The sequence below is a fragment of the Astyanax mexicanus genome, chromosome 6, assembly GCF_023375975.1.
Source record: "Astyanax mexicanus isolate ESR-SI-001 chromosome 6, AstMex3_surface, whole genome shotgun sequence".
In the NCBI taxonomy this organism is placed as follows: Eukaryota; Metazoa; Chordata; class Actinopteri; order Characiformes; family Acestrorhamphidae; genus Astyanax; species Astyanax mexicanus.
In genome coordinates, this window is record NC_064413.1 from 4027054 (window position 1) to 4039988 (window position 12935).

The 12935-nt window shown below is 36.1% G+C and overlaps 1 protein-coding gene across 3 annotated transcripts; it reads left to right on the forward strand.

The window, feature by feature from the left end:
• Positions 1-537: 537 nt before the first annotated feature.
• LOC111193438 (ubiquitin carboxyl-terminal hydrolase 37) lies at positions 538-12710 on the forward strand. Of its 3 annotated transcripts, none has more exons than XM_022674250.2 (14): positions 538-640; positions 2194-2765; positions 3800-3937; positions 4095-4229; positions 5372-5501; positions 6555-6691; positions 7720-7813; positions 8223-8302; positions 8534-8662; positions 10476-10525; positions 10642-10688; positions 10868-10937; positions 11617-11752; positions 11864-12710. In XM_022674250.2, exons 1-14 carry the CDS (start codon positions 614-616, stop codon positions 11904-11906), a joined length of 1788 nt encoding a protein of 595 aa, XP_022529971.2. In that variant the 5' UTR covers positions 538-613; the 3' UTR covers positions 11907-12710. The 3 variants fall into 3 exon arrangements, with proteins under 3 accessions (XP_022529971.2, XP_049336134.1, XP_049336133.1); XM_049480176.1 differs by lacking the exon at positions 538-640 and adding an exon at positions 1652-1797; XM_049480177.1 differs by lacking the exons at positions 10642-10688; positions 11864-12710.
• Positions 12711-12935: the final 225 nt, after the last annotated feature.

Consider the following 12935-nt stretch of genomic DNA (forward strand, 5'->3'; position numbering starts at 1 on the left):
TTATTAAAGGAAGGACAATGATCCAAAACACACCAGCAAATCCACCCTAGTCAAAGTCCTGATCTGAATCCTATTGAGCTGACCTTAAAAAAAAAATGAAAAAAAAAAGACTTGTGTGGTCTTTTAAATTTGTCTGATGATCTGAAACATTTAAGAATAAAAAAGAAATCATGGAAGAGGCAAACACTTTTTCCCACTGTTGTATAAAAAGAAAAAATATATATTTATTTTAATACACACGACAGTATACAGTGTGTGTGTGTGTGTGTGTTTATATATATATATATATATATATATATAAACACACACACACTGTATACTGTCGTGTATTAATATATATATATATGTGTGTGTATATATATATATATACTATTATAGAGAGAAGGTGAGTTCTGTACACCAGCAGAAGTGTTCCACTGTTCTGTGTGATGTCATATGGAACTCTCCTGCTGGACTCCATGGCAACGGATGACATCACTCTCCACATCTTAAACGTTCTGTAATGATATCATAGCTCAGTTTCACTGGAATTTCGACAGAGAAGCACGTTTGTTTTCTTTTAGAGGACATTTGTTTGATTTTAGAGGACTTTCGAGAAACTTCGCAGCTTAAAATGGGGTTTTTCAGCTGCCTAAAGAAGGTATTTCTGTTTTTTGTTCTTTTTAGGGGTTGGGGGTATTTTCCGGGGGGCTGTATTGAGGGAGTGGTCTCAGTTATGGGGTAATATTTAAGACATTTCCTTAACTTCATCCATACTGGGCTCAGCAATGTGGCAAAAACATATATCACTATATTTATATTGTAATGCATCAGTAGTTACAGAGTCTAATTTTTTTTTTCTTAAATTGCTGCTGGAAAATTACATTTTCATAAATTTCATAAAATTTCCAGCAGAGGGAAGCAGGAAGTGCTGTAAAATCTCAGTGAGGAGAAAGTGGATCATACCATTTTGCACAGCAGGGGAAGACTGGTGTACTTTCAGTCTTAAAATTATGATAAATTATATACTTTCTAAGGTTTGGGCATTCGTTTCAGCTTTTCAAAGAAGCAAAGAGAAAGGGGGTACTATGACCTAAAGGAGAACTCTGATGTAAAATGGACTTTTGGTGTAGTAAAACATAATAAAAAAGCACACCTCCGTTCTACTGCAGTGTTCCGAGATCCAAAATTTGAACAGTTTGTACAAACACCCTTCATACGGGTGATACGGAGCACAATTTGCCCTGATAAATTGCTTTTTCCACCGTAATTCAGGCTCAAAGTAGCTCCGCACCTCCTTGCTAGAATCCGGAGAGCTTTGACATTAAAAATGAGGCATTAATAACTTAAAAAGTGCACAATAAGCTAATTAAAAACCACTGTTTACATCCCATAAAGTTAGCTCCAGCTTCGTGCGTTTCCATGTTTGTATTGATAATAACATAGACATATAACTACATACATAGGCTCCGCATAGCCTGCCTCTATGTATTTATATATATATATATATATATATATATGTCTATGTCATTATCAGTACAGTGATGGCGGCGCTCGGAGATGAAGCTAGCGTTATGGGATGTAAACAGTGTTTTTAATACGCTTCTTCTGCACTTTTTAAGTTATTAATGCCTCGTTTTAAATGTCAGGGCTCTCTGGATTCTTGCAAGCAGGTGCGGAGCTACTTTGAACCTGGATAACAGTGTAAAAAGTGATTTATGCCCCGTGTCACCCTGTCTGAAGGGTGTTTGGACAAACTGTTAAAATTTCTGGATCTCAGAATGCAGTGGGAGAACGGAAGTGTGCTATTCCTTAAAGGTAAGCACTATTTATCATGTTTTACTACAGCAAAAGTCCATTTTACGACAGAGTTGTCCTGTTAATTTAGGGTTCTTTGAGCATCCCTAAAAATGTCTACCTATGAAAATGCGACAGATTGCATATTTTCTCACTATTAATCAGAATATTTCAAATTGTCAATTTCTAATTGACTTTTCATTCTTAATAGACTAATCGTGAAAAAAAATATCAACAGATAAGTCGCAAAGCAAAAAAATCATTAGTTGCACACAATCTTTGATACAGTAAAAGAAATGTATCACAATATTATACAATATTGTTATATTATTGCCCACCTCTACTTTAACAATATGAGTGGTCAGTTTAAAGGCATTCATCACAGCATGAATCTTCTCTTTTTTTTTTTTTACACAGAGAAAGAAGCCTAAGGAAGTTGTGAAGAATGATCTGGTGGATGAGATCAAAGACACCAAGGAGAAGAAAAAGAAGAGAAGATGGTGGCAGCGTGGCTTCATGAAGATTTTCTGCCCCTGTTTATCCTCTTCCACCTCTTCTTCCTCTTTATCCTCCCCCACCTTTTCTTCTCCTTCATCCTCCCCCACCTCTTCTTTATTTTCAGTCTCCCCATTCTCTTCTTTATCTCTATCTTCCCCCACCTCTTCATCCTCTTCTAGCTCTTCTTCATCTTCATACTTCCCCACCTCTCCTTCTTATGATCATTCCCTTGCCTTGCCTTTACCTGCCCCCCCTTACACCTACACAATCCCCACCCTGGGCGTGGCCAGGTTAGCTCCGCCTCAGAGATACTTTTTCTCTCCGGCGATCCGCAGCTCCACCTGTCCTCCTCCACTCATCCGCTCCTCAAGTGCTCCTTCACTCACTCATCCCTCTTCTACATACTTTCCTTTATTCTCCCCCTCTCTCTCCATCTCCCTCCCCGACCTCTCTAAGTACTACCCTGACTCCCCCAAGGCTCAGAGGTCCAAGTAAGTGTGGAGAAAACTTTAAAGTCATGCTTAATGTTTAACAATAACTAGAAACATTATATAAAATAATGGTTGTGCATGTGCATATACTAGTGCATCTCAAAAAAAATTAGTACATTATTGAAAAGTTACTTTATTTCAGTAATTCAGTCCAAAATGTGATTTTTTAAATATATTATATATATATTTTATATATAATATATATTTTATAATTTTATAAATCTATTAAACACACTGAGTGATCTATTTAAAGTGCTTATTTATTTTATTGTTGATGATTAGGAAGCTTGCAGCCAATGAAAACCCAAAAATCAGTGTCTCTGAAAATTAGAATATTATATAAGACCAATTGGTACTTTTGGCAGTGTGGGCAGGGTGCCAAGTCCTGCTGGAAAATGAAATCCGCATCTGACCAATATATGAGTTTCACATTTTGAACTGAATGACTGAAATAAAGTGACTTTTAAATGATACTCTTTTTTTTTTTTTTTTTACAAACACTAGTATATTCACAAGATGGACACATTTTTCCAAAAAAAATGTGCTGTATGTTATTATTGTAATTATAAGATATATAATTTATGCTGAATTTTATGTGTATGCTTTGAGGTTGTTAAGACGTTTCTTATGGGTTGCTATAGTCTGAAGATGTTGTAAGTTACTGTATAGTAGGACTAGCAGACACTGCAATTCCATGTTAGCAAAATGACCCTATCAGCATACATGGTAAATATAGCTAACAGCATAAATATATGTTTAAAGCAACAGTCTGTAAATTTTGGGTATTCTGGGATTTTTCGTTTCTTTTTTTTTAAATGAATATATAAGACATGGCAGAGCATTGATATCATTAATTGGGATATTTTTTAGCCTCTTCCGACGCAAGAATACTATTGTTTTTAGTTTAAAAGAAAAACATCTGAAGGACTGCTGCTTTAATTTAATTTTATTTTAAACAGCAGAACAGAACCTGTCTAGATGTTCTCTGTTCGTTTAGCACATTCGCCACATACATCTCTCTCTCCCTCTCTCAGGCCTCGGGTCCTAATCAACTCTTATGTTCGGAGTAAGGGTGTGTACGATCGGGAGCTGTCCGTCTTAAAGAGACGTCCGGCCCACACAAGCATTCAGGAGGTCCAGGACCGCTCTGTCGTTGATGTGAAGCAGCTTGGGTAAAGACAATTCAAATATTTTGACTTTTTTATTATTTAGCTGAAGAGCTTGTGAACGGTAAAAGTGAGGAACATCGATTACATACACATAAATCATCCTCACATAAATCTAATTCCTAATCCTCACCCTCACTGGTGTCTCCCTGGTGTCTTCAAGGCTTCCCAGCATTGTGAACACCTGCTTCATGAACGCCACCCTGCAGAGTCTGCTGGGTCTCTCCTGCTTCTGGACCCCCATCATAGAACAGCAGGACACCTGGTCTGACACTTCAGTCGACTCCACTATGCTCAGGTAGGTACCTGCCGGAGACTCACCTGTCTCTCTGTTCGGCCATGAGGGTTTCTCATGGCCGAACAGGACTCAAAAACGCAGAGATGCAGTTTATTAAACTTAAAATTGATTAAAGAAGAAAGAGTTGGGAGCAGAGAGTAGTCAAAAACGGGTCGAGAGGTCAAAACCGCAACAAAACAGCAGCAAGAGAGAGTAAACATACCATAATAGAGAAAGTTCAAATTTCATACGCAGCCAAGCAGTCAAAAATCAGGGTCAGTAAATATTCAAAAACAAGGTCAAAATGAAAAAGCTAACACAATGGACAATGGGAAAACGCTTTGTACAAGGATAAATGCGGAAGGAATTTCCTTAAAAAAAAGTGTATTGAAGTAACACATTTTGAGCATAAAATAATACACACGTAAATACAACTTAAGTATATTGAAGCTATATTACAATTAAGCTATATTTAAATTTAAATACAGCACAAAAGCATTAAATTGTGCTTTTGATTTTTTTTGTATATAATCTGCGAATTTAAGTAGATTTAAGTATGTATTTTTTTAAACATCATTTTTAATACATTAATACACTTTGCGTATTAATGCACATATTGTGTACACCTTAATGACACTGCAGACGAAAACTACAGTATTTTATGCCACTATTATTACTATTATTATTATCATCATCATATTTTCTATCATTAACGCAATGTCTTGTAATTTAAAGCATATTGCTTAAAAATACATTTTATGTAAATACAGAAATAGTATATTCATTTATTATGTATTTGGATAAAGTATATTGAATAGAAAATGTACTTTTGGTATTTTTTTTTACCTAATTTGAACAATATTTTCAAATCGGTTAAGTATTCTTTCTTTTCACAAGGGGTAAGTGAAGTAAGCGTGTATATATAGATAGAGTGTGTGTAACAGGTGAAATCAATATTCTGGTGATTGGCTTCCTCGTAGTGCCAGTTTGTGGTGCATTCTGGGTATTCTGGGCGTCTTGGGACCCCCTGCCAAAGATCGCAGGTAGAGCTGAGTGTGGGCAGCCCCAGGCGTGACAGAGTGCTGTCTTTCTCAGAGGTCTGATTGTCCATGTCCTGTCCATGTCCTGTCAATGTCCTTTCAATGTCCTCTCGCTCCATGTAGGTGTTTGGCAGAGCTGCAGCAGGCCAGGTTCAGCAGCAGCAGCACCACAAAGCAGAAGATGAAGATTCTGAGAGCTCTGAAGAGATGCATCGCTGCCCGCTGCCCTGACTTTAAACATTACAGTCAACAGGTGCAGTATACTGAGTACACTGAGTATACTAGTCATATGTTATTTTCGCCACTATTTAATACGATTTAAGTATATTTGCATAAGCGGTCCAACTGAACATTATAAACTAATGAAAATTGTGATTAAAGTATAGATTTAACACAACAGTCATTTTGAGGAGTGGCATATATAAACTGATAAAAAAGCAACATATCTCATTGCTGCAAACATTAGCTGTTAAAGTTCCTTAACCTACACTAAACTAACTAAAGTAAACTCTTTAAGTGTTGAAATGTAACACAAAAAGGTTTAATAAGCACGGTCTAATTAGTATGAGCAATACAAAATTAATGTTCTGTTAACAAATTTGACTGAAGTACAGTTTTATTGCAGAAACATATACGCTCCTAAGACACATTTACTAAAAGTGTAGTTAAATCATTAAAAAAGCACAGTTTTATAAAAGAATACTTTATTTAGGTATATATTTTATTAAGTACATAACCAGTAAAAAAATAGCACAGCCAACTAAAGTATACTAAAGTATATTTTTTAAAGTATATTGAAATATTGTTTAATTAGGTAAAATTAAAGCATGACTGTACTAGGGGTGGGCAATATTATATCGTATACAATATATCGTGACACAGAAATATCATGATATTAAAAATCCATATCGTGATAATAGGGCTGTTCGGTCTTAAAAGTAGTCTATTATTTACTGTAAAGCTTTAGGTGTATTTATTGTATAGTTGTTTTAGTTTGCAGTTTATATGCATGCACTAAATATTCTGCAATATTATTTGCTGCATTATATTATTTTATGCTATATTATTTATTTTGCCACATTATGATTATTCTGTTATACTATTATACTATATTCCTGAAATGAATTAATTATTTTAGTTTTCCTATATCGCCAAGTATATCGTTATCGCGAAAATACCCTGAAATATCGCGATATTATTTTAGAGCCATATCGCCCACCCCTAGACTGTACTATAATAGTGAAAGTGAAATAGAGGTCGTGAGTGAAGGTCAGTCTAACACCTCGTTCTGCGCTGTGCTCCACAGGATGCCCATGAGTTCTTAATGCTCTGTTTGCTCCAGCTGAAGGGGGAGGGAGAGGCTCTCAGGGCCTCCAACCTTTCCTACGTCTGTCCTGTTGCAAATTTTGAGTTTCAGCTGAAATCTGTGCTCACCTGCACCAGGTAACCACGCCCTTTCTCGCGGTCCCTGCAGCACACATGCTGTTATTTCCTGATACTAATCATTATTTTGAGATATTATGTTGTCATATTAAGATACTGTTGTTTTTTGGGATATTAATTCATTATTTTGAGATAACATGTTATTTTGAGATACTAAACAATTATTTTAACATACTGTCATTACTTTAAGATACTAAGTTGTTATTTGGAGATACTAAGTCAGTATTTTCAGATACTATGACGTTATCTTGACTTGAGTTACATCATATTTTGATTCTAAGTCATTATTTTGTGGTATTAAATCATTATTTAGAGATATTAAGTAAATATTTCGAGATACTAAGCCATGAATTTGATGCTAAGTTGTTATTTTGATATACTATGTCATTACTTTGAGACATTAAGTTGTTATTTTGAGATACTAAGTCTAATTGAGCCAGTAAGCCATTATTTTAAAACTAAGTTATTATTTTGAGATACTAAGTTGTAAGAGATACTAAGTCATTACTTAGAGATACTAAGTTATTTCAATACTAAGTTGTTATTTTTAATATACTAAGCCATTTTTTTTATATTAATTTGTTATTTTGAGATACTAAGTCATTATTTTGATACTAATTTATTACTTTGACACTAAGTGAGTATTTTGAAATACTAAGTCATTATTGCGATTCTAAATTGTTAATTACAGATACTAAGTGGTATTTTAAGATACTAAGTAATTTTGATCTATTTAGTCATAATTTTATGATATTAAGCCATTATTTTGTGATACTAAGTCATTATTTGGAGATGCTAAATTACTATTTTGAGATACTAAATCGTTATTTTAATAGACTAATACTCAGAAAAACACATTTTCAAATAACCACTTCTCAAAATAATAAGATTATAAAATAATGAAATAATAGATTTTTTTTTAAAGTGCAGATGGGCTTCTATATATTAGTGTATAATAACCCACAGCAGGTATTTGTGAATAGATGTTTTTTTCTGGTGTAATTATCCTGTTCTTTGTTGTGTTAAAGCTGTGGACTCCAGAGATCCAGAGTGGAGATTTACAACCACCTGTCCATCAACCTGGACTCCACTCTGAGAGGCAGCCTGCGCAGCTACTTCCAGGTCTGTTAGCTAACACACCCTTCCTTCAGCAGTTTATTTTAAGGCTAAATCCTAATTCACAGCATGTCATGGTGTTCTAATAGTCAGTTTCAGAACTAGTACATTTGAAAAAGGCTAAAAGATGAAAAGATGGGAGGGCAGTTTGGGAGGGGCACTGGGTGATGTATGGGTTTAGGGGGCGGTGCAGAAGGGGAGCTTATTGGGCTTGAGCAGTGTGCCTCTGATAGCGCTGAGATGCAGATGGTTGGATTTGGGTTAAATTCTTTATTTTAGATATTCAAATATAATGTAAATGTAAAGTAATGTATTATTGTAATAATTAATAAATACATTAAAATAATATATATATATATATTTATATAAGACATATCTAAATGTATGCTGATTTTGACATTTGTTCCAATTCCAGGAAACAGATTTGGATTATTACTGCGAGTGTGAACTAGGCATTCAAGCAACTGAAGCGCAGGAGTTCGCCACCCTCCCACGGTGAGTTCCTTGTCATTTGTAAAAAAAAAACTTAAATGCAAAAATGTCTGATTCACTGATCCATACAAATTAAACTTTCAGCTTCTTTCAGCACTTTTAGAACTGTCCACAGACAGCATTTAAAATCTGCTGAAAATTAGAGATTTCCTACACAATAAAACACAATAGCAAAGTGAGAAATAAGAAATGTCACGTCTAAGGTTTACCCTTAATTCTCCTTTTCTTTCTCAGGGTTCTGATTCTCCACATCAAGAGGTTCAAACTGATGGGCAGCGGTAAAAAGCTGAAGGGCGCGATGGACATCCCCGCCCAGCTGGACCTCTCTGAGTTTTCAGCCCAGGCTTCACCTGAACAGACTGGGTGAGCTTTACCTTTCAGTCCAAACAGATTAACTCCAACCTCAATTCACCTTCTCCTATATACAGCTACACTTTTACACTTTTACACTTTTGAACGCTGAACCTAAATCATGTACATAATATTTATAGGCAGTAGTGTTTAATTAGGAAGCTAAAAAGAAAGTGCTCTGGACTTCTGGATTTTAACATTTCAGCCTGGTTTAGAAAATTTTTTTAGCTTAAAAAACAAAATGTCTTAATTTGCCTTAAAAAGTATTAAAAATGGCAGAGAAAGTAAATACAATTTTGGTAAACTTCAAACTATTGTGATTTAACCCTCCATGGCATAGTGTTGCCCTCATGCAACAAACCACATTTTTGGCGTAGTACACCTTTTTAAACCATAGCTTATCATTTTTTTTTTTCATATTCCTCTTGGATGGGGAGCTAAAGTTAGTTTTTACTATTTTATTTGTCTCCATTCCACCTTAAATGCTGCAGCCTTTACCATCTGTTGCACTGTTTAAGGTGGAAATGAGAAGTTAGCTAGTTAGCTAGCTACTTTACAGGCAGTAAATAAAATGTTGGTTTTGTATTTAGACACTGCACAGAGTTTTAAAAACTAGTTTTCAGAAAATACAGGAATCATAAGCTTAAAAAGCTTAAAAGTCTGTTAACTTCAAACTATTGTGATTTAACCCTCCATGGCATTGTGTTGCCCTCAGGCAACAAACCACATTTTTGGGTAGTACACCTTTTTAAACCATAGCTTATAATTATTTTTATATTCCTCTTGGATAGGGAGCTGAAGTTAGCTTTCACTATTTTATTTGTCTCCATTCCACCTTAAATGCTGCAGCCTTTACCTTCTGCTGCACTGTTTAAGGTGGAAAGGAAAAGTTAGCTAGCTAGCTAGCTACTTTACAGGCAGTAAATAAAATGTTGGTTTTGTATTTAAATACTGCTCAGAGTTTAAAATACTAGTTTTCAGAAAATACAGGAATCTGTAAACTACTGTGATTTAACCTTCTATAGCATAGGGTTGCCCTCAGGCAACAAACAAACTTTTTTGGTAGCCCACCTTTCCCAACCATAGCTTATTGTTTTTTTCGTATTCCTCTTGGATGGGGAGCTGAAATTAGCTTTTATTATTTTATTTTTCTATTCCGCCTTAAATACTTCAGCCTCTGCTGTCTGTTGCACTGTTTAAGGTGGAATAGGAAAGTTAGCTAGCTAGCTATCTTGCTACTAAGACAAACTAGTGGCGAGTTTTTTACGCTTGTAATCAAGAAAATGGCTATAAAACATTGAAAATTCACATTAAACTGTCATAATATAGAGGTTATTGTAATTTTTGACAAGGAAAATCCATCATTTGTGGGTTTCTTTGGTCACTTGCCAGTGCCAGTGCCGTGTTGCCAGTTATTCTCATACCCCTCTGGTTGGAGTGTTCCTCTGAAAAAAAAAAATCTCAGTTTGAAGAGTCATGTAGCCCAAATACTACCTCTTAACCTACCCCTTCAGACTTACAAAAATCAGGACACCCTAGCTCTAGGTCTGTATAAGCAAAAAAGAAAGGGTAGGGCTAAGGGGAAGGGCCAAGGAGTGAAATGCCCCTTTATGATATGAAATACTTACAGTTTTCAGTCATTAATTGTCATTAATCTGAATTGTTTCAGTGTCTTATTGTAATGTTGTACGTGGTGTTTATATTGTGCCAGGCTAAAAAACACACTAAAGATTGTGTTTTGGTTCAGTAATAAAGGTAATAACTGGTTATAACTATTTTCTGTTTTCATTGGATCCCCGTGTGTCCGGTCTTCACCTCATCCCAGGACTAAGAAGTGTACAGCTAAATCTGTGAGAAAATCCAGCGTCAAGCCAGGTAGAGTTAAATTGACTTCTCCTCCTCTTTGAGTGATATTTTACATTTAAATCACTTCATGAATGTGTTTGAGAACCTGCCATAATGACTTGCTACTTTCAATCTGTCTGCTGTAGCGAGTGGAGGAGGACAGGATGAGGGAGGACAGCAAAGGAACTCTTCGGTGAGGATAGAGAGATAGGGAGAGAAAGAGAGAGAATAAAACAGACTAGAGGACAGACAGACAGACAGACAGTCAGGCTTAGAGAGACTGAGAGAGATCACAAATACAGAGATAGATAAGAGACTCGTTTTTTATTTAATCAGTGAAAAATGCATTAAAAATCTATTTATTGTTTGCAGGAACGTCCACCAAGGGGCCTCTACAGACTCCACAGCATCGTCTCTCATCTTGGTTGCAGTGTTAACAAGGGTGAGAAATTCATTATCAATATCCATTGAAAAGTTGTCAAAAAGTGATTATAGCTTACTTATAGCTTAATAAGACCAATTGGAACTTTTGGCAGTGTGGGCAGTGTGCCAAATCCTGCTGGAAAATGAAATCTGCATCTTATGTCCAGAGGGAAAACACTCACTGACTTTGACGGACTTTGACGGACTTGATGATAATAAAACACAGTGGATCAACACCAGCAGATGTTGAGACATGTCTCTCCAAACCATCACTGATCATCAGTACATTTTCAAATTTTACATTTTATTTGGAAATTAAGGGATCAGAGTCTGGAGGAAGTGGAGAGTGGAGAGACACACAGTCCAAAATGATTGAGGAGGTCTAGTGTGAAGTTTCCACCAATCAGTGATGGTTTGGATAAAGAGACATGTCTCAACATCTGCTGGTGTTGATCCACTGTGTTATATAGATTATAGATTTTATTTTCCAGCAGGATTTTTTGGGTTGTCAAAAAAATATTGGCTGTAAGCCATAATCATCAACAGTCAAAGAAATAAACGCTTAAAATAGATCACTCTGTGTGTTTAATACATCTATATGATATATGAGTTTTACATTTTGAACCTGAACTTGAACCTGAACTTTTACTGAAATTAAGAGACTTTTTTTTTAATGAAACACTGCGCTTTTCTGATAGGCCACTACATCAGCAATATTGTTCAGGACGGAGAAAGCTGGTTGTCATTCGATGACACGAGAGTGCACCACGCATTGGGGAAAACTGTCCTCAAGTGCACTGCAACAACAGCTTACCTGCTGTTCTACGTGCACAGGTACAACTTCACCTTTCAGCTTCACCTAACACATTTACAAAAAGCAGGAAGGAACTTGGAACAGAATGATCTCACGTTTCTTCTCATCTCTTTCTTCTCTGTTCTTCCCAGTGCTCCTACAGATTTAGACTGTGACAAACGTGAAGAGACCTGAGGAGGCTGAAGGAGGCTCAGGATGGACCTCAGTGGTGCACCATCAATCAACTCTCCACAAGGCACATAAATAAACAGACCAAAACCCTGCAAAAAACACTTAGTAGCACAATTTTGGGCACAATTGCGTTAACTGGAAAATCAAGGCCCACTTAAGATATAAGGCAATATGTTGGATTGATGGATTGTTCCAGGTTATAGAACAAGGATCTCAGCAGCAAGAACCACTGGAACAACAGCTGGGGAGCTGCTGGGATCACTGGAACATCATGGACATTGAGAAGGCCACTGGAAAAGGGTCTACAGAAATAAAGTGACAAGACTTTTCTGTCTTCCTTATATCTATTTGGCATGTATCAAGATGCCCAAAAAGATTGACCAGCCTGGCCCTCTATGATCCATTCCTGCCACACTTTAAACTGCCTGGACTCATTCATAACTGAGAACCTGTTCCTGCGTTAGCTATAGCCACATGCTAATCTATCTGTACAGTTTATTTTTGTACAGTTGTTATTTGTTTGCGCTATACGGGTCGACCAAAGGAGGATGGGTTCCTCTTATTGAGCCTTGGTTCCTCCCAAGGTTTCTTCCTCTTGTCATGAGGGAGTTTTTCCTTGCCACTGTTGCCGCCACAACCTTGTGGTGCTCGTTCATAAGAGGCTCGGACCCGCCCTTATTTTAACAATGATCACGTAATCTGATATGCAGGTGTCTTTGGTCTGTTGCGCCTTTGTAGTGAATGGTGCTAGATTGTACAGTTTCTGTATATACTAAATACATTTAAAATAAAGTTAAAAACAAAATAGAGACTATAGTCTTTTTTTTTCCTTTTTAAAGGGGACACATAACCAATTAAACCTATAATCACTAAAATCAGTCAATCAATCAAACTTTGTGTATACAGCTCTGGAAAAAATAAGAGAGCACTTAAAAAATGATGAGTTTCTTTGATTTTACCAAATTAAATAAAAAAAAAAGTGGATTTAGTCAAGAGGTTGATGGATGATCACAAGCCATCAAACCAAACCAT

Excerpts from the sequence above, each read along its gene's own strand:
- LOC111193438 (XM_022674250.2), top strand. The coding sequence starts at position 614 with ATGGGGTTTTTCAGCTGCCTAAAGAAG. Across the intron at positions 2,766-3,799 it reads CCCAAGGCTCAGAGGTCCAA|GCCTCGGGTCCTAATCAACT; the intron begins GTAAGTGTGGAG and ends TCCCTCTCTCAG. Across the intron at positions 10,526-10,641 it reads AAAATCCAGCGTCAAGCCAG|CGAGTGGAGGAGGACAGGAT; the intron begins GTAGAGTTAAAT and ends TGTCTGCTGTAG.